This window comes from Sceloporus undulatus, chromosome 1, assembly GCF_019175285.1.
Source record: "Sceloporus undulatus isolate JIND9_A2432 ecotype Alabama chromosome 1, SceUnd_v1.1, whole genome shotgun sequence".
Taxonomy (NCBI): domain Eukaryota; kingdom Metazoa; phylum Chordata; class Lepidosauria; order Squamata; family Phrynosomatidae; genus Sceloporus; species Sceloporus undulatus.
This window is the reverse complement of record NC_056522.1, coordinates 280,373,913-280,400,103: the sequence shown is the minus strand read 5'-3', so window position 1 is coordinate 280,400,103 and position 26,191 is coordinate 280,373,913. Positions and strand designations below refer to the sequence as shown.

At 40.6% G+C, this 26,191-nt stretch overlaps 1 protein-coding gene across 1 annotated transcript in view; it reads right to left on the bottom strand.

Annotated features, from left to right (window-relative positions):
• MICAL2 (microtubule associated monooxygenase, calponin and LIM domain containing 2) overlaps positions 1-26,191 on the bottom strand; it is a 189,584-nt gene that overhangs the window by 68,154 nt on the left and 95,239 nt on the right. Inside the window, exons 15-25 of the mRNA XM_042459493.1 lie at positions 24,525-24,646; positions 23,002-23,038; positions 17,433-17,543; positions 15,704-15,913; positions 14,592-14,693; positions 14,108-14,233; positions 10,928-11,023; positions 9,019-9,114; positions 7,425-7,611; positions 5,888-5,976; positions 4,798-5,178 (exon numbers count right to left, since the gene is read on the bottom strand). Coding sequence (XP_042315427.1) covers positions 4,798-5,178; positions 5,888-5,976; positions 7,425-7,611; positions 9,019-9,114; positions 10,928-11,023; positions 14,108-14,233; positions 14,592-14,693; positions 15,704-15,913; positions 17,433-17,543; positions 23,002-23,038; positions 24,525-24,646 — 1,557 coding nt within the window. The remainder of the gene's footprint in view (positions 1-4,797; positions 5,179-5,887; positions 5,977-7,424; positions 7,612-9,018; positions 9,115-10,927; positions 11,024-14,107; positions 14,234-14,591; positions 14,694-15,703; positions 15,914-17,432; positions 17,544-23,001; positions 23,039-24,524; positions 24,647-26,191) is intronic.

Genomic DNA, 26,191 nt, shown 5'->3' with positions numbered 1-26,191 from the left:
ATTATTTACACACTGGCTATGCTTCAAGCTAACAGGTGGTATTATGGAAAGTGTAAGTTCTAGTCCTGTGAATATCACTGTAAGGGTCCTTTAAACTTCCAGGAACTGTAGAAGTGAGTACAAGCCTTAAGTCTCTAGCACAGTAATTCCCAAACTCCAGGTCCTCCAGGTGTTTTGGACCTCAGCTCCCAGAAGCCTCAGCCATCTTGGGCAATGGCCTCAGATTCGGGAGCTGAAGTCCAAAACACCTGGAAGACCAGAGTTTGGGAATCACTGTTCTAGCATATCTGACATGAGGTTGATATGTTCTGGCTACATGCAAAGCCTGTTTCTGGATAATTAAAGAAGATTGACCAGATCTTCCAATTCATCAATGACAATGGAACTGTATGTCATCAATAAAATGCATACTCTTCAATAGCAAAAACCAACATAGCCATGCAAACATTGCCAAATGCAATGTCATGTCAACATGTGACCAGTCTGAGGCCAATACACTACAATAGTTCAATATACCAAAATACAGATGGTAGTCTTTACATAAAAACTCTCCTCAACTAGCAGTTTAGTATAGTCACATTTCAAGATTTTGTTCTGAAATGTTGAGTACTTTGAAAAATTGGACAAATATTTATTTAATGAATTAATTTATATTCTGTATTTCTCTTTGTATAGGATCCAAGGTAGCTGAATATATACTGTAAGTCTCTAAGTAGTTCTAAATGACCTGCCTTTGAAAGATTTCTAGGTAACAATTCATAACTGTAGCTGGGTAACAATTCACAATTGTCTTCTAATGTTCACTTCAACTACATTTCAGTGAGATCCAGATGAACAAACATGCATCCTTACTTGAGCTAGTTTAAACCTAACCTTTTAAACCACTGAGAAAGGTGGGGGGAGCTTTAACTAATATCTATTCATCATTCCATTTTTGTTTTAAAGGCTCAGATGCATGCATATGGAAAAGAGAAATCATGGAGAGAGGATTAAAAGGAAACCATATGTTTCTTAATGGTGAAAACGAAAGGTTAAATGATCATGCAGATCCTTATATTTAAGTTACTACATCAAGTAGTCTTTCCAGCACAGGTAGAAAGTAGTAGGAATTAGTCACAACACTCAGAAAATGACAGCAACCAGAACATTCATCTTACAGTAGAAATGGTTCAGCCAATGAGTGGGTGTAGCACTGGAATGTTGAAATTAACTAAAGACAACGTAAAAGATTGGAAAAGAAAAGACAGTTAAAATAAACTTACAAGGAGCCTTTGATTATACAAACAGAAAGATTACTAGACAGAAATCAACATGGCAAGGTAAAGGAAAGTACAATACAATGGAATCACCCTCCTTCATTCTGATAAACCAAGGTAACAACCTGATCAGCTAACATTCAAGAATAAAATATGCCAGTTACAGAAGACAACCTGTCATTGAAAAAGAGTGTGGATTTAAACAATCATCTTGACATAAGCTTGTCAAAGTGAACAATACTCAATTTATCAGAGAATGTTTTTGAATATGCGTCGGCCATGTACTGAGTCCTCCTTTTTTGTGTCCCCAACCCATCTTCAAAGCTGTGCTTCTATCAAACCAAGTTAAATGTGCAAATAACAAAGAGGTACCAAAATTACTGAAGATGACAGAGGGCTTGGATGGACATGTGATTGTACATATAATGTCAAACATTGTGCAAAGAAAACTGACTTTTAGGAGCAGTTAAATGTAGACTTGAAATGACCCTGAAATTCTGACAAAAACTTTGATTTTTGAAGACTTTCTCATTCTCCCCCAAAACTGAATCAATAAGGTTGGACTGTATACCATTGTGTGAGATACCTTCCAAATATATTTGCTGTCTTGAAACAGTCATACAAGTTACTTTTCAGGTACCTAAGAGCACATTTGTTTTTTTAAAAAATGTTTTCACTGTAATACATGTTCATCCTATGGTTAACTTACATTCATTTCTACACTTAAAATGAAAATCATGGCACAGCTATATAGTTAACTATGCTACAAGCTATCTTCATCTTGTTACTGTGTGCCTTCAAGTATATACCCTATACCCCCATCATAGGGTTTTCATGGCAAGATTTGTTCAGATGGGGGGTTGCCTTTGACTTTCTCTGAAGCAGAGAGAGTGTGATTTGCCCAGAGATACCCAGTGGGTTTCCATGGCTGAGCAGATTTGAGTTGTGTTCTCCAGAGTCCTAGTCCAACACTCAAACCACTAGAACACGCTGTCTTTCACTGATGTATATGAATGAGCTATTGGTTTTCTTTACTTGGAAAAACTTGCAGAGGGCAAGAGTTCTTAAGGGCTAATTTACACTTTCACCAACATGATTTTTACACTTTCATCAACCTCAGGGGCTCACAAGGCAGACTGCCTCCCTTTAAAAACTTTGTATGTGAAGTAATGGCAGGTAAATTCAAAACAGACCTATGGCTTTGCTACATGTGCTATACATTCAATAGCAATAACAAGCACATTTCTCTACTGCTTATCAATGCACTTAAGCACTCCCTAAGCAGTTTACAAAGTGTAAGCTAATTGCCCCCAACAATCTGGGTACTCAGTTTAGCAACCTCGAAAGGATGCAAGCCTGAGTCAAGCTTGAGCCCTTTCACTGGTATTGAACTCACAATCTTATGGTTTTGAGTAACTGCAGTACAGGCACTTAACCACTGTACCACCAGGGCTCCTGGTGACAAATCAAATATGAATTTGATGATAAGTTGGAAGCAGTGCAGTGCAGAGATATTGTATGTTACTTTGTTATGAGACATACATTTGTAATGAAGTGAAAACAAGAACTGCAAAGCAGTTGTGCTTCATGTTCCTTTGGCATCAGGAAGATATCTCACTGTACAGTTCCTACTTAGGGTTCTCTTTCCCTGAGCATGTGTTGTGAATGGAGCAATGGCAATGGAGACATAAGAATGGTGGGCTAGATGCATTAAACCAACATATGTGATTTTAAAGTAGTTATCGTAAAGCTGTTCTATTCCATGTGCCCACACAGAAGTTTACATCATAATTTAGAACAAATGAACTTATATAAAACGTTTCACCTCCATATCAGTTCATATTTTAAGTGCAAATGTATATATGCTTACATCTGTAGTTTAAGATTTAAAATTCATCCAATGTACCAGTTAAACCTTTTAAAAAGATCTATGTAATATGGTCACAAAACTGGTATTAGTATATGCTTGAATGTAACTCTAAAAGTTTATGAAGCATATATATCTCGCAAGCAACTATTTATCCAGGAAAAATATCATTAAGACAAGTGAAAATCCACAGAAATGACAATATAGAAAAAACTGGTGTAAAAAATATTATCATATTGTTAGACAAAAGCCAAATAGTTTCTGTTTCAGAAACTGAACACCTGTAATCCACATAAGCCCTTTACTTGTGTGGAAGACCTTACTAGTATGCTTTGGAATCCTTTTAAAAAATAGGCACTCTCCACACTGCATCAAAACACATCAAAGTGCATTTGATATCACAGATGAAACCGTAAGTCTAATGTGAAATACTGGATCCAATAGACATCAAGCACCAAGTATTCTTTTTATGAATAATAGCCCAAAGAAAATCAATTAAAATGTTTTTTTCTACATTATCTGTAACAAATAGGCTTGTGCTTAGAAATATTACCCTATAAACTTCAGTAGATTACCACAGTGCCATAATAGTTTGAAAATCCTGTGCTTTAGATTTTTGTTTTAGTCAACAGTGTTGAAATGATGTGTCAAATGTTTCAATCTATGAGGATTATTCTGAGTGGGTACTTATCATCTATCAGACACATTCTAATTTTTATCAGCCTCTCTAGTGTCTGAACAAATCTTGCAAGTGAACAATCACAAGGATTCCAAAATATCTCAATGTATATCTCCTCTTTTTCTCTGAATTAATTTTATATATTAATTATTATTTTTGCAATTGATTATTCCTATAATTTAAAATTATCAAGGGAATTATTTGTGGAAATCTGTAAACACAGGATTTTACTTTTTAAAATGACAGTTATTCTGCCTCAGTATCAGATGTAAGTCATACCTCATGGTACATCTGAAAGAATTACCCCGCAACTTAGGGGAAATAAATATAAGCTAATGCTGTAATTTTATGTTAATTAACTAAGGAGTCTAAGGTTTGCTCTTTGAATTTATTCATAAATATTACAGAAAAATGCCCAGTGTTTACAAAAGGATATACCAAAGAGAAGTTAATAAGAAGATATGGGCTAGTGGTACACATTTTTTTTAACTTAAACAAATCTATGCAAGTAAACAGACTTTGTAGCCCCCATAGCAAAGATAAAGCAAGAGGGAAGGGAATGAAAGGGAGGGGGAAAGTATGTGCCATATTCAGTTTTCAAAAAAAAAAACCTCACACAGTCAACACTTTATGTTGCTTGAGAAATGTATGAAAGGACTTTTCTTTCACAGTCTTTAAAATAAGGATAATAAAATGTAAACCTAGAGGAATATGTGGTCATAACTGGAAATAGATCCAGATTTTTAAAAATTGTTATAAAAATATCCTTCATATAATCTCCATGGTCTGAAAATGCATCTGGACACTGGCCTTCATGATCCAATAAAAAATTGAAATGACCTCATGATTGCACCATGGTTATCAAATGGAGCTTTGGCTCATTTTAAAGCACTTAATGAATTGAAATGTCTACCTCAGTGCGCATACATGTAACCAAAAGGCTGTTTGTTTTGGAAATCTGAAAGGCACAACCAAGATCAAGAAGAACTTTAAACCCTGAAGAACTTCTTCACCAGTTCAAGCACGTTCTCGCATGACAGCTCCACTTCCCGGTAAATATGGGCAGGTAACTCTTGAAGCGCAAAAAGGAATGGCATACTGAAGCTTAAGAGTTCATACAAGTAGGTATAGTTGTATGCATTGTCCCTGAAATGAAGTCTGGTAGTGTGCAGGAAACCATGCATCCAGTTAGAGAGCTGTCTTGGAAGGTGAAGCAGATCCCTTGTCACCTTAAGAGGCCAGCTTAGAGTTTTCCTAAAGAATGAAGGCAGGATACCTGGGGACCGGTCCTCTGAGATGCTACTGGCAGCAAAAGCATTTTCTGCGGTGGTTTCTGCTGACATGGGTTCTTCTTGCCTGAACAATTCTGCTTCCTCCTTTAAAGAGACACAATTTAATATTGCACCCACTGCCATCATTTGACATCTAACATTTCTTTCCAGGAATAGTTGGGAAACAAACAGAGGTCTAGGTAGCTGCTAATTTATATAACAGTTTAAACCCCAAATGGTCATAATATAGCTTGGATGCCTCCTGGCCAGGCACCAATACAACAACATTGACCAATGATATGTGGGGAGTGTGCACAGTTTTAACAAGTTGTAGTTAGGCATAAACAGATGGAGGTGTCATAAATAAAGCAGACATAATCATCAACTGCCATCTTACCGCCCTCCAATGCATTTTAAAAGAAAACAAATGAAAAGCAACCTTTGATAATGCAAGAAAGGGACAAACTGGTATGTATATATTATGTTTGATGATGTCAATGCATATCAGTTCTTCAACCACTCATTTCAGAATGCTAGCAATGTTTTGGTTCTTGCACTCCCCTGCTCCCAGTAGTTCTCCCTCTGTCAGAAAATATGTACCACAAATATGCTGTATTCTGCGTTTCCACTCCTTTAAGTGCTAATTGAGTTTGTTTGTTTGGAGAAATATGGCAATGAATGTATCATTTGAGTTGCAGAAGGGCATACGAACCACCATAAAATTCACACCACTTTCGATGAACTGAAATGAATATTTAATTATGCCTTCCCCACCCTCTGCTAGTTTTTTGCACACCACTAGGGATATACATACATTTTCATGTGTTTTTAGCATGGCTCTCCTTTTTCTGTGTGTATTCTTTGTTCTACATTGTGCAAAATGAAGCTTGCAATAAAATTTATCTGAAAGACAGAAGCAATGACATGATTTGGCTTTTATTCCCCCAATGGAATCAACACAAAATGCTTTGTTCTCCATATCAAAAGTGTCTATTCATATGCCTTTAATGCACTGCAGCTTAATTAATCTTTTTAAGCAGTACTCATCAAGAACAATTTCTTTGCTCACCATGAAAGAAGATGCATTTCCCCATTTCCTGACTGCATATTTTCTGTTAATAATAATAATAATAATAATAATAATTAAACAATAAATAAACTAACAACAAGCCAGATCTTGAAAAGCTCACAGCCTTGACAGAACTGTGTGTATTGGTGGAAGAGACTATGGTGTGTTACAGACCGCATAAAACAGGCGGTCTCGTGCCGCTGCCGGTTGCTGCATCCAGGAACCACAGCAGTCAAACTGCGTGGTTCCCGGGCGCAGCAAGAAAGAAGCACCAAAATGGCGCTTCTTTCTGTGCCCTGGAAGTGGCGATGCAAGGCGCGAGGTGTGCACTCACGGCGTCACTTCCGCTGCACAACGTCCAGGCACTATGCGTCCATGACGTCAAAAAGGTGGCACCCATCTGTATAGGGCACCGCCATTTTGATGCACTCATTATGCATGAGGGGCAAGGCACATCAGGAAGCGCTGCCCCTCATGCGTAACGACGGCGCCTCATGGGCCCGTCTGTAATGTGCCTATAATTCTTTTCCTGTAGATCTTAAATTCCTAGATGGTGCATACCATGTGAGTTAAGCTGCCAGGTACTGGCCAAGATTAGAGCAGAGAGCCCTAATTGTAAGAACCAAAAGTTCTTTCACATGAATTTCACTTGGTTGGAATGGAACTGTTCTAGGGTATAAAAGTCTTAGCAAAGACTGCCAAAACCATTTGTAAACCTTTTTTTGGAAAGTGGGGTTGTTTTGGCTTTCACTCAGTTTCAGATGAGAACTGAGATCTGGCATAGATCAAAATACTTTGCTTCTTAGGGGTAAAATAACAAGATGACACCTTTTCAATTCCATGTACAAAAGCCAACTGCATCAGCTGTTGAATCTTATTTCAACAATGGCAATGGGACAGCAGGCTAGGATAGTCAGGCTAGAGTAGAGGCCACATGGCACACCAAATACTACTTTCCTTCTATTTTCTGTTGCTCCATACCATAAGGCCACTTGAGCCAGCTGCTCCAGTCTGTCAAATGATGTGGCTGACCTGGGATGCTTTAAATGTAAAAGAGAAGCAAAGGACATAAATATGCTAGTCCCGTATTATGCATTCAGTCAAGGAATCCATGGCTCTCAGTTTTGAGAGGGCTGTTGATGATTGAGGGTCTTGGAGGTCTTTATTCATAGGGTCACCATAAGTCAAAGCTGACTTGACGACAATTAACAACAATAAAATATTACGTTAGTGTCAGCAGCAGGAAAATATTCCCAATGATAGCATTCCAATGACCTATTACCTTCTTCTGCATCAAAGGCATACATTGCTAAGCGGAGAGTTGTAGCACATATGGCACATTTGAAGCATTCTCGATGGAAGAAGTGGCCTTCTGCACTTAGACGCTCCATGACGTACACCCTTTTCTTACAGAAACAGCAGATGTCACTCCCACCTATTGACTGGGGAAATTCTTTTCTCAGTGAACCCTGTTAATAAAATTAAAACATAGTTGGAAATTGTTTACACTTCAAAGTGCTTAAGGAAATAATCACCAAGTAGACAATCCTTACAAAGCAGCCACTGAAGTGGTTGTATCTATATCAATACATATGGCACATTTGAATACATATGGCACATATGGCCCTAACTAGTCTGTATCTTGAGGCAGAAAGCAAAATGCACCCTCCCATACTCTGCAAAAGACCAAGTGGAAGATGAGGTGGCAGCAACGGCTCCCACAGCAACTTTGTCACCCACCTACCTACCACCTGAGAAAGATGCCATTTTTATCACAGCCACACACTCCCATCCTGAAAAGAAAACAACAGTGTTGCCACAACGTGTTACCCAACTTGTCCAACACAAGGAAGAAAGGCATGGCATCTGTGCCCCCACCTGCCTATGTGCAGAGAAGGTGAAGATATACCTAATGAAAAATAAAAGGGAGGAGAAAGTGCCTGCAGTTTTCCATCCTCCAAGGAGGAGGAGGAGATGGAGGATGCAGCAGTAGCATCCAACAGTCATAGTCTGTCACCACCAGAGGCAGATTCTGGGCATTGGTGGTGATCATCCTCACCACTTGAAACAACAACCTCACAGAAACTAACTGAAGGATTAGCTTGTATCAGGGCAAAAACCAAGGGGTTGGCTGGATAATCCATCTCAATGGTAGATATGACACCATGTGTCTTATATGTGGCTTACCTACAACTCAGAACCAAGCCGAAAGGAGCTCAGTGGGAGCTTGATAAGCTTTCACTTTCACTGTATACTTGCAATTACAAGAACAGATATTGTGAAAAGCACATGCAAGTGCTTAATACTGCCTGGTTGGTTTCTGATTGATTTGGTTATGATCTAACTCCATTAAAATTGATGGAAAGGTTGAGCCAAGGGTTCAAAGGATGCCACTGTGAAAGTTAAAGTGAATAATAGTGCTATGACTGTAGTGTGAAAGGGCTCCAGAATTCAAGCATCAGCTCCACCGAGCATGGCACAAATGGCTATTTATGGCCATTTGTGATCTTTTTTTTGAACTTCATGACTACAATGAAGGATGAAATAGACTGAAGATTGGTAAGATGCAGGAAATGAAGGATGGAATTTAGCTGGACACAGAATCCAGCTCACTAAAAGCCTGAAAAGGCTTTCAGAATTAATGGTCCAGAATGTATAAACTTGCTCAAACTTCTAGACTGAAGGAGGCCTTGGATATATGAGAATTTCTGTATTACACTGTGATCAATGTGCATTTCAAAAAATATCATGAAAACACACACAAACACACTTTGTGTTATAATAAGTGGTCTGCAGTTTACTGAAGATGTCTCAACACTTCTTTCCAAAACTTAATCAAATTACTGGTTACTTCTGGGTATACTTCTGTTTGATACCTGACAGCTCTGAACAGTAGAAGGAAAAGCTGGAGAGGCAGAAGAAGAAGGAGGGAAAGACGAAGCAGCAGCAACAACTCCATCCGTTGATTCGTTCTGAAGTTAACACAACATTAACAGAGCTGAGAATGAGTTTCATGCAACGAAATGGTTTATTATTTAGTACAAGTGTATTTTTAGAATAAGCTTTAACTGTAAAATATATGTGCAGTAACTAGCATCCAGTGAGCCCCTGATGCGCACACATGAATGTAAAAGTGAAAATCTCCTTTTCATATTAAACAGCAAGGCACCATGCCCTCTCTAACTGTTCCCACTAGCTGGTACTGCAAGCAGTAGTAGCTGGTAAGCTTCATTTCAGTGGGACAGTGAATCCACTGCACACTTTATCCAAGGTGTTGAATAATCATAATATCACATAATATTACATAATAAAGTCATAATATCACAGTCTCCAACAGGTGTTGCTTAGGTGATTTTTTCTGAGGATTCGGTAAAACCTCCAATAGATTCAGCACCTTAGATAGCTCCCACCTACATGGGAGCCATTTGCCACCACTGCATAAAAGCTAATATCTAAAAACATGTATATCAAATCACCTTTGGATTGCAAGCCCTGACAAGCCACTCTGGATTAGTAGTACACTGAGGCTGCATCTACTACATTAAATTTCAAGAGGAATTTATACCACAGGCTCTTTCAAAGCTTGCAAATTACAGACAAATTCCATTAATTTGACAAGGGATCTGTTCTTTCATCAGTTCTTCTTGCCTATAAAAACTCTCATGAGACTGCTTGCACGTAGGCACTTTCCTTCTTGCCTACTGAAAGAGCAGACACCCCCCCATAGGATTAATTGAACTTGAAAGTCATTTGCAAGCATCAAAATAGCAGGCTTTCATCAGTTGTTCAAGCCTACAGTGGATCACTTTTCACTACCTGCGCATCGCAAGCTGAGAATAGGAAAAGGCACCAGCTCATCTGCAGAGGCTCACTGAGGATTTGGTGAGTGCTGCTTGGTGCTTTCCCCCCTCTTCTCTTGGTGACTGAACTGTTTTTGATTGTTCAGTCTGTGTTTAGTCTTTTACTCCTTGCCAGCCACCCAGGTACATGGTGCCCTTTGTGGGAAGTAACGGGGTAGTGGTGGCAAAGGGAGAGGTGATGGCTGTAGCTGCGGCTGGTTTACAAAGCAGCTCAGGCTGAGCTGGCAGTTTCCTGCCTTTCTTGAATGGTGGTGGCAGCAACAGGTGTAACTTTGTATGTCAACCTCACCTCTGCCACTGCTTGGCTGCCAACCTTCCTTGCTCACCACCACTTAGTAACTGATTGATGGGGAGTGGGCCCTTGGCTACGCAGCCCTTGGCGGGCTGTAGAGGGAGAACTGAATTATGTTTTTTGAAACAACACTCTCCTCTACTCAGTGTCAGTCATGGCAGCAGCAACACCAGATTAGGCCATGGCTTGGTGCAGGACAAGGAGAAGCACTAAGCAAAGCAGGCCTGCTCTGTGTAAGCAGCCCAAGCGGCTAGCTGCCTTCCTATCTTTCCTAAGTGGCAGGTACTGTATTCATACTTATATTTGTGGTTAGGTGCCCCCTGCTTATTGGACAGATTAGGGACCATAGCACTGTATATAATATCTGGATCCTCTTGTTTTGCAAAAGATGCCTACACATTTTTACACTTTCTGCTTTTTGACAGTGCCCTGATCCCTAACCTGCTGAATAAGCAGGAGATGCCTGAACAAGCAAAAAAAGAGACAGATGGTATGCATTTTTACCTTTATATGCCCTCAATCTGGCAGAAAGTTTAGAAAAACTGAAGAGTTTAAATTGCAAGTCCTAGAATACAGTAGTTGCGCTTTAAATGTAACAATCTCAAACCATTAATTTGCTGAATTAAACCTTACCATTTGCAAGGATGTAGGCCTGTGATCATTCATGTACAGATTTACAAGAACCTGTGCCACAGCACCTATTCCACGTGACACCTTCCCTACTGTCATCTAGTGTCCAGCAAAAGGAAGAAAAATGGGAGAGAAAAGATGGAGAATGGAAAGATCCTTGTGAGAGTTTGAAGTAAGAAAAGCAAAACAAGAGGGGACAGCAGACCAGAGCATGCCATGTAGCAAAGCAGTGACAAACAAATGTGAAGTCAGAAAGATACAAAAGAATCTAGATGAGCTGTAGGCTATCTCATGCATCATCAAGCACAAACTTTGCAGTTTCTACTCTACCCACTTGTTGTTTGAAAAGTCAAAGTATTTAGTTATTTGTTTAAAAAGTGTTAACATGCAGTAGAGGTGGGAAACCTGTTGCCCATTTCTATGCGCCCCCTCCGCCAAATCAAAAAGGATGTCTGTTTGAAAAATCACAATTCTTGCTCTTCGAAGCCCCTAGAAACAACATCCCTGCGTTGATACAAGGTGACCTGTGTTCCTCCCACTCAACATTTCACTCCTACTGACTCACAACGACCTTCAGTCTACAGTAGCCTCCCCAGACCCAGAACTCATTCTCAACCCTTGAATACTGTCCACCCTGAGTATAACTCCCATCATCCTATTCAGCAAGCTATTGGCCATGTTGGCTAGAAATGACAGCAGTTGTAACTCTACAGTGTGCCAGACTGGTAAATCCTAATTTTTGATACTGTCAAGTGGCAATACACTCCATACTGTTTGTTCCTGCTCTCTTGAAATTAATTGTAGATCTGTGGCTCCTTTTCAGATTTACAGTGACAACAAAGAAGCATTTGTTGTTTTAAAAAATAAATCCTGACTTTACTTGTACAAATTTTAAGTTTGTGAAGGCTGCTATGGAAGCCCTTGTTTCAGCTGATCACCAGTACAAGAAGGAATCATACAAAGAAATATTTCTTTGAGAGGGGCACACTTCTCTCATTTTCACCACCTTCACAGGCATGTCTGATGAGAATATGGGAAAGGGCCTTCTGTCTGGCTGTTCCTGGACTCTGGAACCCCCTTCCTTGGGAGGCTAGAGTAGCTCCATCCCTGCTGTCCTTTTATCATCATTTCTATTCTATTCTAGCAGGCTATAATGAGTTTTCTGTTTTAGTACTTTAGTGCTTTTAATCAATACTTTTAAATTACTGTTTTAGATGGTTTTAACTTTATTATGTTTGTAGCTATACAGTATGTGGTTCTATTTGTAATTCTTTTTTACTCAATAAAAAGCCTTGAATCCCACTCTCTGGAAAAAGGCCTGATATAATGATTGATTGATATTGCAACATTAGTTTCTGTAACTTGGTTTAGGAACTGTATCTTTAGTAACTATTCCAAACACAGAGGTCAACTTCATTAAGTCATGACTGCATAGACTACCTAGCCAATTTACTTGATATCAATTTTAGGTATAATTCCAGAATTATGTTATGCAAGACCAATGCCTTAACTTTATTTTTTTGCATAATGTGATAATCATTATAATCATAATACCACAGTCTCAAACAGGTATTGCTTGGGTGATTTTTTCTGAAGGAACTAGTAAATCCATTATGCGTATTCCTTGCATAAGAAAACCCAATAAAATTAAAATGGATGTCATGAATCGACAGGCGACATGAAGGCATATACACACAGACTTTTAATAATTAGTCACATACTGCAAACTTTTAAAAGAAGAGTTCACAATCTCACAGTCCCTAGCAACATTTTCTTGCTAAATATGATTAAGCAACTATTCTAAACATATGCATGACTACACTAAGGATGGGCTCACACAAGCCGATTTTCATCCTTTGATGTCAATTGGCTACTCCACCCAAGCAATCAATGTTAGTTTTTCATTAATTAGGATGGCAGCTGGTAGAGCAACATGCCTATACTTATTCAAGTAGTGGGCAAAATCAGCATTCGTTTGTTTTTAAATGCACTAAGATTGAGTCAAAGATTGCAGAATGATAGTCAGTGCTGGCATAGACTGACAACCATGTGATATTCTGGTTAAACAATTTTACAGAATTGTTTAAGAATTTGTAGATGATAAAGGATTTAGTTTTACATTACCTTTTAGGAAGGGAAATCTGATTAAAATATTTACATTTTAAAATGTGTGTTTTTGCCAGCCCTTGTTCAAGATACAACAACCATGGCTAGGATTCAACCAGATTTCAGTACTAATGGCAGAAGCCCTCCAAAAAATGTCTGAGAAGGTGCACCCCCCACCTAGCTGCCACACTCCTGTAACATTTGTTCCGGATGTGAAGCCCTCCATAACTGAGCTTTGAGCAGTGTGGAAGGCTGGCAGGGAAGAAAAGAAGAGTATCCCTTTGTGAATACATGCAGACTCCATGAAGGGAAGAGGAAACCATCTCTTCTATTTGCACAAGGACTCAAACAGATCCTAGCCCATTTAGCTAAATAACAGAATATATGTGCATGTCTCTTATTTTTTTTCCAAAGAAGGTGGGGGGTAAAATGAGAGTAAAGAGGGTGAGCTGAACTCTTAGTATGAGTGGGGGAGAATATAGACTGCCACAAGTTAAGGACCACTGAAAAGCCTTGGCTTTCAGAAATCTTTCAGGAAATTCCATTGGTTTTCAAAACTGAGAAGAATCAACTACTATATTCAAATTATCATTTTAAAATTAAAAATGAAGCAAATTGTTTGATAGACTAATAAAGCCCCAAAATTCAGCACAATTTTCAGTTACTGCCATCATATAGATAAAACTCCACTTGAAAGTGACTAGACCAAATAGCTCACCACCTAGTTTTCCAGTCAACTCCAAACTGACTCTTTCTCTAAATATTTAATGTAGTTAGAGATGTTCTGATTACCATTTTATTTTATAATACTGAAAATATAACTATACTGCTGACATGATTTTTGAAGACAGAAATAAAAGGAAGTGGCTTAAGTCCCTGTAGCTTAGGAATTATTGTCTCTTTTTAAAATTTTGCTAGCATGCAGATTAACAAATTTAGCCCTCATTCAAGTGAAATGCAGCATTAACACACACATCCTCTGTGCAAAGCTAAGCCTTTAGAGTCAAAGCCAGCCTTGCAGAGTTTTGCTTTATTAGTGCCAATATGAACCTGACATGGAAACCTGTTAAGGAATACCTTTTTAGAATGAATGGCAGGGGAGGCAGAGTCAATGGATGAAGAAGAAGCAGCTGAACCATGAGATGGAAGGCAAGAGGGAGATGGGTGTTGAGAATGGGACAGATCTTTAGTAGGATGTTTATTCTGTACAGAGCAGAAAGAGGAAAATTATCCCAAATGATTTTCATATTAATGAGTGTTAAAATAATGGCACAGCACCACCATGCACTCAGCTATTGAGTAGGAAGCTGCATTCATAATCTAATGCAGATTAGATTAAACTGCTTTCAACAGGTGCAATACTGAGTCACTCTTGCATTAGACTATGGACTAACTTCTAATTTGAGACAACCTCGTTTGTTCTACCTGTGTTTAATGAAATGAAGCAAAGATTTATTAGTCACTTGCTAGTACTTTTCTATTTGAGAGGGAAATGCCAGAACCCCTCACCCCAACTTCAATTCCTCAGTTTGTTCATCTGCAGAGCAAACACAGTATTCACCTTTGGGATGTCGACATAGCCAAACATTGAAGCAAGATGAGCTGCTTTTTCTTTAATGCTCTTTTTATGAAATTCTCTATTTGCTATGGACTGAGCTCTCTTCTGCAGCAGTGGGGAAAAAGAAAGAAGACAGGAAAGTTTGGGTTACTGAGAAAAGGCAGAAAAACAGTAGTTTGGAAAGAAAGTGGCTAGGTTAGGTGATCAGAAACAGAAAGCAAAACAGTGGCAGTAAAAGGTAAAGTTGGAGACAGATGTTATACTTCAGTGTTGTGTGTAGGAAGGAGTCAGTGGTGATATTTAAAGAGCTGTCACAGTAGTTTCTTAAACTTGAGATGTGAGGTGGACTCCTTTCTAGCTGTACAGTCCAAACAACAGATGTTTTCTTTACCAGGTTGTACAGTTGATTTCCAATCTTGCTCTTATTCTTCACTTGAGGTGTTTTAACACTAAACAGTTATAAAACTCTGATAGCCTTTTAACCACCATAGAAACATCCAATGGACGTCTGTGAGTAGTATTTAGAATTCTCAGCTCCTCCAGCACCTCACACAACTACAGACTTCAGGATCTCATAGGAGAGAGCCATGGCAGTTAAAGTAGAATCACAGTACTACAACTGTGTATGTCAGGTTGCCTACCTTTTCATCCATTTGCAAAGTGCTGCGAGGCCAAGTTATTTTTTAAAAATATGCCATTCTTTGTTTACAGACAGATGCAAAACTGTTCTAAAGATTTCAGGAAAGTGTCTTAGTGATAACATGAGTGAATAATAAATTTACATACACTGATGTTCTGAGATATTGTGAAGGTAAGCTGACAAAACAGTGTGGATGAATCAATATGCATGCGGGTGGGAGGGGGGCAGGAAAAATTTACAAGAAAACATGTAGATCTTCCCACCACTCCAAAACATCAACCACCATCTTGTACAATGTACTAAACAGGATGAGGAGATGATATATCAATTCAAGGTTGATGATATATCAATTCAAAGCATGGTTTAAAGTTGGGCTCAGATTGACCCACTGCTGTGCCTGTTCTAGAAAAGGGCAGAAGTAAGCAAGGAAAGGAAGCAGGAGTGGGATGAGGAGAGAAATAAAGATCTTTTTCACCTGATTAATTTTGTCCTCCACATGTTGAAGGCGCTGAAGGACACCAGACAGTGCAAAGGCAGCAGGACAGGAAGACGCAAGGGTTTCAGAAAGGCTGGACTTCAGCTCAGTTGGTTCTGCACAGGCCATGTGCCTGGTCACTGGAGGAGCTCCAGGCAAATACTGAGCAGGCTCTCTGACCCTATGGTCAGCCCTAGCTATGGCCTGAAACTAGGAAATACTTAAAATGAAAAATGGGATCTTTCCATCAAAGGACAGTCTGTATTTACATCAGCTACAATGTATTCCAGTCAGAAGGCATTTATGCAAATTGGCATTTCATGCACAAAAACATCCCTTCTCCCATGATTTATAAATGTTTAAATTATTAGTCAGGGATGCATATAATTCATACAGATATTAATTTGACTGTAGCTTACAAAGTTAACATAATGCTTGCAGATCTTCAAAACTTAACATGTTTAGTGGCCCTTTGGAGCTGACATATGATTTGGGTTTTTTAGCCCAGAGAATAAGTTGAAAATCACTAAGGGCCCGAACAGACAGGCCAAAATAAAGCTGCTTCGGGTCACTAAGGACTGGAGTGCCGCTTTGGTGCAACTTCTGGCCTCTCAAGATGCATGTGTCATTTAAACAGCATACCTCCAAAGTGACCCGAAGCAGCTTTATTTTGGCCTGTCTGTTCGGGCCCTAGGTCCCTGGCTAAAATCTTGCCTCAGCTACTAACTTATTTGATGTTCTGGAGCAAGTTCTCTCAACACCAGTCCCTCATTAATCTGCACAGCAGGTATGATAATAATAATACAGAGGGGTTGCAAGGGTTATTGAATTCATGATTGTGGATTGGCTTGAGAACACAGAGTATTGAAGGCCAAGTATTGTGATTAATAGCAGCTTTCATGGAAGACTATCTGAACAAAGGCCGTGCTATATAATCTGTAACATAGCAAACATGCAGCAAACTCTAGAGAATAATGCTCAGCTATTAACAGTAGTTAAGATATTCTTTGACCAGTACTATAACAAGATTTCATCTATTTAAATGAGGAAACATGCAGCCTTCCAAATGTTGTTGGAGTGAAGTCACAGCAACCCTATGCAGCAGGCCAGTGGTGAAGAATGGTGGAATCTGCAGTCCAGCAACATCTGGAGGGCAAAATCATTCCCACCTAATTTAAACTGTGAGCCAGAGAATAAAGAATTCAAATGATGTTTATCACATCCATCAACGCTTCTGCCTGTATGCAGACAGTATGACTATGGAAGGAGGGAAGATTTCAATATTCACAACTGATTCTCAAAGTAGGTATGTGGATTTAACAATAAAAACCTCTCTCTTTGTCAGGTATTAGTGGAGAATATAGACATTATCTAGCACTGCATTCTCTAGTATGCAATCATGGTTTGTAGCAGATGCCAAGCCAGAAGCATAATGCAGAAATGGGAGGTTTAGTAGCAGGCTGAAATACATGGGAAACTATTCAGAATTTTTTAAAAAAAAACTATGAGGAGAGGGAGATCTGAACACAACAAAAACAAAGGAATAATGGCACAATCTTGAAAGGGCAAGAAACATAATCAAGTTAATTTTCTTTTTGTATTTTAATCCATTTTAAATTGTTCATAATTATTTTTTTAAAAAGCAATCTGGCATCACCCACCATTCTCTGCAGCAATAATGTTAGAAAGCACTCTCAAGTAAGGGGGTCATTTCTTTATTGATGCCTACCTGACGTTTTGGAGGAGGTGGTGGGTTGCAGGTTGGTTCCTTGGGTTTAGCAAAGCGAGGATTTACAGGAGAATCAGGAGAAAGGTGCAAAGCTGGTTTATCTACTACCTCCTTAAATATAAAGAAAGCAGAATAGCCCAGGGAAAGAAAGAAAATTGTTAAGAAGTAAAAGGATAGGACTAAAGACATTGTAAGGGAGAAGGAAGGAGAAAACACTTGCGTGGAGAAACAGCAGCATGGAGAAACAGCAGTGTTTTTTGTCTGAGCTTCTAAAAGAGTTTATAATGATGTAACAGTCTCTAAAATACACAAATTGGTACAATTTCTACAGTTAGGGCCAAATTGGATGTGATGTTAGTTGTCTGAATTCATATGCAAATGTTTGGGTCAATTAAGCAGCAGTGATAGAGGTATCTGAATAGAACTGACACAGTGAGATCTGGGGGGAAAGAATGTTACTCTTCTCCCTTAGTACAGTTTACAGTGTTCCTAAGCTGCTATTTGTATCAGGAAGAAAGCATCTTTTAGAGTAATAATCCTGATGGTCAGGCAAGAAGACTTTTGCAAATGGGAAGACCATTTGTTCTAACTTTTAAGGCTTTCACAAATTACTTCTGTAATGTGTGTTGGCCAGTAGACTATGGTGGGTTACAGACCGCCCGTTTGGGGCCTCAGCTGCCAGACCGGCAGCCTCCAAGGCCCCAATCCGCCACTTTCCAGGCCGCTTCCCCGCAGCCTGGAAAGGGCTGTCCTTGGGGCTTCAAGCCCCAAGGACACCTGGCGATGGCGGGGAGGAGGAGAAAGGGGCCGCTTGGCCCCTTTCTCCTCTGCGTCGCTGGGCGCAGCCATGTAAAGGCTGCGCCCAGCAACGCAAACCCCAGAAGGAGCTCCGTTTCGGAGCTCCTTCTTTCACCGCAGAAAGGGCGCTCAAGGTGCCCTCGTGTGGCACAAAGATGTCACATCCGCGCCACTTCCGTGACGTCGTAATGACGGCGGCCGTGTGGAATGGCTTCTGCCATTTTGTGCACGCTCCGCGCATGCTAGGATTGAGAGCATCCTGAAAGAACGCTCCTTTCTAATCCTGGTACACGGGAGCGCATACTTTTAGGCCCGTCTGTAATGGGCCTATGATACATTTTCAAGGACTAGCAGCCTCTGTGGATTTATCAGAAAGGCAAATATGAAGCACCAGTATTACCTGGAAGACAACTCCATAAATAATAATAAACAGCTTTTCCATGTATCCCAAACTTGGTTTATTTTTATTTTAGCATTAATACCCACAAATCCTCATGAACTCAAAACTACAGTTATAACTCAGAATGGATATGAGTATCTTTTAAGGTAATCTAAGTAGAATATCCAGCGTCACCATAGATTTCTTATCACAAATGCAATTCACACAAAGGCAAAAACCAATTTTGGAGAAGAAGTGTGACAACTTCATTAGTACTTTAACCAGTGTGATGGTGTTTCAGAATAAGGGAAGAAAATGTGTGGTCCTAATGTTGCTGGGCTGCATTTCCCATCCCTCACCACTGATTGGGGCCGTTTATGGTTAATGGAAGTTGAAGCATAGAGAACCACATGTTCTTTACCACTGTTTTAGGCTGCATCTGCACTGCATAAATAATGCAGTTTGACACCTCTTTAATTGCCATGGCTCAGTACTATGGAATTCTGGGATTTGTAGTTTTGTGAGATATTTAGCCTTCTCTGTCAGAGAACTCTGGTGCCACTGGAAACTACATAGCATAGAGCCATGTCAGATAAAGTTGTGTCAAACTGCATTATTTATGCAGTGCAGTTGCAACCTTAGAGAATGTCAGCCTTGAAGCAGAAGGCTGAAATACATGGGGTGAAAAGTCTGTCTGTATTTCTCTGCCTAACCTAAGTGCATGATTTTAGTGAGGCTTCAGGGCAGAAGCAGTTGGTAGGTTCCATGCCACAGTGAATCTGCTCTGGGTTTAAGTCTTTAAAGGAATGATCCAGTGTGATCAATCCCATCTCCAAACTAAATCCAGCAACTTGGGTTTATCCAGTCTAACACCTGGACTGGATTCATCAACCCATTCACATGGAAGCTATCAGCTGCTATTGATTCCATTTTAAAAACTAGAAAAATTTGACCTGAACAACTCTTAGAAAGAAAGGTTAAATGTATAGAAAATGAATGTATAGTTTTCACTCAGTCTGATGTGTCACACATCTTGCAGGTGCTCCTCTTAAGAATATATCTATTTTTAAAAAAGCATATAAGCAGAGGCAATGAGATAGCTAGACAAAGCTGCTTTTGCAATTGTTTAAATCTTACAGTTACAGATTCAAAGAAGAAATTAATGGTGTGGTTTTAGCAATAAAGGAGTTTATCTATAGTCATATTGGAGAGGTCAAAGGTTTACAGTACACCTAACAAACAGGTGAAATTTGTCTTTTTATACATGGAGAACAGAGCATACCAAAATGTACATTATAATTGTAATAATCAGTAGGAACTGATACTGTTACTGATACTCATGGTGAGCAAAATTAAAAGGCCAACACACCCACTACAACCCCTATCCAAGTTTAAAAATTAATTTTAAATCATTTCAATATAGCTTATTTTGCTGCAGTCTAAAATTTCAGAACACTCAATAGGGCTGCCATGCTTTTTATACATATTGCACTGTGAGTACTTGTGAAATTCTCTTTTAGTTTCTCAAGGTAGTGTGCCATGCAGTATAGGCCTTAGTCAGAAAATCAGATACACAAACCTCCCAGAAATCTGTAAAACTGCACAGTTTTCTAGAATCTGGTTTTAACCCTTGTACATAGGGTTGCCATTTCACGGCGGTGGGCGGGACTTTCCTGCCTCCTGGGGGGCGTGCCTGGTCCCGTCCCGCCCCCGGGTGGCTGCCCAACTCTGAGCTCCCAGGGCTGCTGCCTGCCTTCTATAGAGTGCTGCCTGTGAAGCATGCCTGGAGCAGCAGCAGGAGGACTGAACGCAGCAGGGGCGGGGTCTGCTGCACTGCCCTGCCTCTATTGGCCAGCCCTCTGCTTCCTTATTTGGGCAACATCCATGCAGGGAGGAATTTACATTCAGGTGAGCTGCTGCTTCCCCCTTTCTCTTTCCCCTCCTTCTCTTCTTATTATTGTTCTGTTTTTTTCTTCCCCTCCTCTTCTCCTCCTCTTCCTCCTCTCTTTTTTCTTCCTTTCTTCCCCCTCCTCATCTTCTTATTTTCTCTTCTTCTCTTCAACTCTCTAAGCCCCTCCTCGTCTTCTCAGGGATCCAGGCTCTCAAGAAAAGAAAAAAGGCTTAGGATCTGTCCCATAAATCCCTCCTAGTGTGAGACATACCTGGGAAAAAGAGGGGGCGAGGGTTTGGGGGGGTTGGAGGGGGCAAGGAAAAGGAGAGAAGGGGGGAATTCCTAAGAAGGCTTGGGAGTGGAGAAATGGTATTCAATGGACACAAGGACTGCTGTGATCTTGCAAATGCTATGGCCTGCTTGGAAGTGGGAATGTAGTTTTCAAAGGCATCAAAGGACTGCCTGTGTTTGCAATGCTATGCCGCGGAGTGGGAAAGTAGTTTGCAATGAGCAAAAGGGTCCTGCCTGTGTCCTTGCAAATGCTATCCCTGCTTGGAAGGGGAAATGTATTTGCAAATGGCACAGGGTCCCTTGCCTGTGGTCTGCAAATGCTATGCCTGCTGGGAAGTAGGAAATGTAGTTTGGCAATGGCACAAGGGCTCTGCCTGTGATCTTGCAAAGCTATGATGCCTGCTTTGGGAGTGGGAAAGTGTTCTTGAAGAAAAGTGGGGGGGGGTGTTTGGCCAGAAAGAGAAGTACATTTCAGCCTTCTGTCTAGGAATAATGCCAAAATGTCCTCCATTTTGAGCAGCCTAAGAAACATGCATTTATATTAACATTTTAAAAAAAGTATCATTTTTTCATGTGTCCTCCATTTTTAAAAAACATGCATGTCCTACATTTGAAAATGTTTGCCTACATTTTGGTCCTACATTTGTCCCAGTTGGAGGTCCTGCCTTATGGCAACCCTACTTGACAGAAATGCACAAAATCATAGCAGGGTTAAGCAGAAAGGTGAAATGTTCAAGAAAAAAACAATCTCACATTCCTTACTGGCCTTTCACGTCTCTAATGCATCTCAATATAGATAAAATCAAGTTTTCTTAATTTATGTATATATCCTATGAGTGAAGATTGTTTATTTAGGTAGGCACATACATGCTGTCTTTCAAAGATGTTTCATATGCTTATAATTGCTCAATACCACTCGGAATCTTGCAAAAAGTCATATTTATCTGCAGTTTTGACATATTCCATATGGTAATCCCCTGCATAGAAATAATCTGAAAGCATTGGGAGGAAAATAGATTTCATTGCAACTGACCTGAAAGAATGTTTTCCTAGTTGAAAAATAGAAGACTCCCTTTAATAAGAACCACAAACATAAGCTACTGAGTTTTCCTTGAGTTGCAGTAAATGATCAACTACAGGTTGACTCTCCCTTATACAAATACTTGGGTCAGACATATTTTGATATTTTTTATGCTTTTGGAATATTTGCATATACATAATGCAGTATCTTGGAGATGGAGCCCAAGTCTAAACATGAATATTCATGGTTTTGTACAACTCTATAAACAAGCTCTTCAGGTATGATAGATATATTTTTAATAATTTTGGGCATGAAAAAGTTTTGTATGCACGAGAACCATCAGAATGAAAAGTGTCACAAGCGGAGTACCCATGTGGCGATTCTGGATTTTTGAGCATTCTGGATTTTGGCAATTCAGGATAAGGAATATTCAACCGGTACAACTGATCAGTATAGGTACATGATTTTACACAATTCCATGTATTTCTATAATAAACAATTTAATTCACAGCCAGCCTAACATGACATTACCAGACAATTCATTTCAGTTCCAGATTTTACCAATAACAGAAAAACAGCTAGTATAAAGCACTGTGTAGTAAGCGGAAACAGGACCCATGGCCTCCCCAGAGGAATACTAGAGTTTGCACTTTGATCATACACCAAAAGATAAGAACAAAAGTATCTGTTTCCCGGGTCTCCTCCCAAAGATTCAACACTCATTGCACAATCGTGTGGCAATGTGTAATACTTCCCTTCCCTATGCATGTAGGAACGCTAAAGCTAACATGGAACTGCACTGCTCAGACAATCTGCTGCTAATGATAAAGAGCGTGTGAAACTGCCTTAAAATTACTGTCTGGGAGCAAAACTGAATTTGGGGTGAAGACAAATTGACAACTTTGTTTCAGCAGCTCCAGAGAATAGGATCGGGACATGGATTCAAACTACAGGAAAGGAATTGCCACCCTCAACTTAGAAGGTGGATTGGGACTGATAGCTCTTGACGACTCTACCACTATATGATTCTGATGTCTCCTGCCCCTCGTGGCGGAGCAAATCCTACTAGCAATTTTTACTTAAAAAACTTGGATGCAAGGTAAGTTAATCCAGCAGTAAATAACATAACGTCTCCCCTATTGCAAATGTGCACAAGAACCAATTTTATCACTAATTTTTTCTTACTCACATGCCTCCGTATGGACAACAGTGGTGGGACATTTGTTCTTCAAATTTTGCTAAAAGCCTGAGTTGCCATGACTGTCACTTGTGTTTTGCCGATGGGTGGGTTCTGTGGGGGGGGGGGGGGGGTACGGTCTTGGTGCGACATGCGCGGGTCGGGGGGGGTTTTGGGTGTGCGGGGAGAAAGTTGTGCGTCCGGTAGTCAGATTAACGTGGGGGTGAATACTTGCCTAGACGAAATGAAAAGAATGGTGGAAGCATGGTATGACGGTGACGTGAGGTGGTGTATAGTGCTACAGGCGAGGAGTCGGTATGAGTGGGCAGACATGTGTTGCGTGGGGCGGTCGTAACGAGGGTTGACAGAGGGGGGGGGGCGATATGTGAAGGCGAGCGAAAGGGGTGTCAGAGGAAGAGGATGAGAGGGAGAGAGGCGAATGAAGATGAAAATATTATCGAGGGGAGGTAGGGTGCGCGGGGGGGAAGGGGGAGGTGAGGGAAGGAAGTGGTCGGTGGTGGGGAGAGCTGGGAGGAGGGGAAACAAAAGAGACATAGAGGGAGTGTGAGGAAGATGGGGTAAGATTGGAAAGAGAGTTGTGGGGGTGGAAACGGTGAACAGTTAAAGAGGGGTGGTGGGGGCTAATGGGTGGAGGGGACAACAAGCAATGGGAGGGGTAGAGGAACGGCGGAAATAAAAAAAAGTAATACGTGGGTAGTGAAAGAATGAGTGGGGTGGGGGTTGAGAGGGGAGGATCAAACCGAATTAGGATGTGAAATGAGAGAGAAAATCGAGAAGAAAAAAATAATAAACAACAGAAGAGCAGAAGCAGAAGGACGCGGCTAAAGGAAACACGAGAGGCTTCTAATAATAAAGCAACCGTATACGTCTTGAAGTTGTGTATCAGAGAGTGGTAAGTAAGAAAACTAATTGAAAAGTGGGTAAAAATTTTAAAATGCTACGTAGAGGCATAGCTGGAGGGTAGGCGTGTGCTGCTGCCTCTCGGCGAAGTGGTGCCGAAGTAGGGGGGGGGGGCGACACGGGCGACTGTCTGGTAATGCGAGAATCCGAATGAAAACAGAGAGGTGGTAAGTCGTGATAGAGAATACGGAATGTGAAAAGAATTTTCTCGTCCCCGTGCTTGCTAGCAGCTTCGACAGCAAAGTGTTTGAATGATGGCTTAGTACAACCGATACTTCAAAATAATGTAGATTTGTACCCGCGCGTTGTACGGGGTTGCAGGGTGTCTGCTGCGCGTCAGAAATAAAAACAGCAGTATATCACGAATTGTGCCAGAATTTAAGCGTCGACTTATTATACAAATGCTAAACCATAGGTGCCACAACATGTGTGCTCGTTAAGGTGAGGCAGTCGCTCGTCGTGAGCTGTCGGTGCCTCGATAAAACATCGACTGGCATAAACCAGAAACTTGATTGTATACGAGATCAAAAAAGAGTATATAGAAGGGGGGGGGGGGGGGGTGTATTTATTGAGAAGAGTAGGATCCCACAGTTCAGCCGAACTGAATCAACAACCTGGGGGCCGTCGGCCAGTTGAATCGGTAAAGACGGGCAAAGCGTGGGGGATTTTGGGGTGAGTTCGGCATGGTCATCCTGCGGTGGGAGGTGCTGCGACGGTGGCTAGCTACCGGGGAAGCCTGTAAGTCAACACGCGGTGAGAATACGGGGAAGGCCACGTTAACGCAGGGCTAAACCTAGGAAGCCGGGGTGGAGGAGGAAGAGGGAGAAGGGAATAGGTTCAGAAAAGGAAGAAGTGAGCAAACAGAACACTGGAGAATGGAATGTTACTAAGGAGTTGTCAAAAGAACAAGCACCGTGCTTGATAAACGGGACAAAAACATGGAGTTGGTACACACAGAAAGGAGAGCGCGAGAAAAGGGGGTGCCACAGAGGGGCAAGTCGAGGCATAATCCTGTACTCAGATAAAAGGCTACGGTAGAACAAATATGGAGAAACAGAAGGGTTGCCATGAAAGGGGGGAAGGCAAGGCTGTAAAGTCGAATCACCCTATGGATGGGAGCGGAAAGAGCACATGAAAAGAAAAATTGGGAGTCAGAGGAGGAAAGACAGGAACACGGGGGACACCAACAATATGCAGATGACATCAGATAATAGCAAGAAAAAAATTAAGATTAGAAAGATTATGAAAGTCAGGCAGAAAATCAAGGCAGTTCAACTGAATATCAAGGAAAACAAAATTATGACACAGTGTCTACAAGGGGGTGAATATAGATGAAGATGAAATAGTTCACATTTTCCATACTGGGCTCATGTGAGACTCATTCAAGAAGCAAAAGAGGCCTAGTACTTTTGAAGGGGACTATAGGAAAGAACAAGATTCCTGAAGTGTAAAGAGGATCATTAAATAATAAAATTAGGATTGTCAGGCAGCAATATTTTCCCATTTCTATGTATGGCTGTGAAGAGCTGGACAGTGAAGAAAGCGGATAAAGAAAGCAACTATCTGAGATGTGGTGGTGGAGCAGAAGGTGTGAGAATAGTGGGGGGACATAGAGCAACTTTTCCTGGAAACAAAGATGACGAAACTGAGGTGGTTGTAGTTTGGTTTTAATCATGAGAAAGAAGGGACCTCACCAAAAAACTATATGCTTGGGGAAAGTGGAGGGCAATAGGACGAAGACGGGGGGGAAAGGGTACCGGGGTAGCTCCACACGCAGAATTAAGCATGTGACACCACTTTTAACTCCATGAACTAATATCCTACGAATCCTGGGAGGTGTAGTTTGGTGAGTATGCATTTGGATCTGTCAGAGAGAGCGCGGGCGCCTCACCAATTACAAATCCTAGGGTTCGTGTAGGCAGAGGTATAACAGACCAAAGTGGAATTCAGATTCTTTAATTCTGAAAGTTGGATGGATATACCCCCTGACTTTCCAAAGTCCTAGGTGTAATAACACCCCTACTCTCATTCGCAGTAGTTAATTTAGCTCGGGAGATTAGAACAACAGTATACCGAATTCAGGACGGACATAACCAACAGGTTCAGTTTTCATAAAAATAGAATGGATAAAAAGGCAATCCTATTATAAATGAGTAAATTGACATGCTGGCAGACCTCCATTAACAATGTCATGGACTCTTGATCAGTTTATCAAAAATAACTGGCATGCTTTTAAAAAATATGATACGTCACTCAGCTTTTTTAAAAAGCACCAAACCAG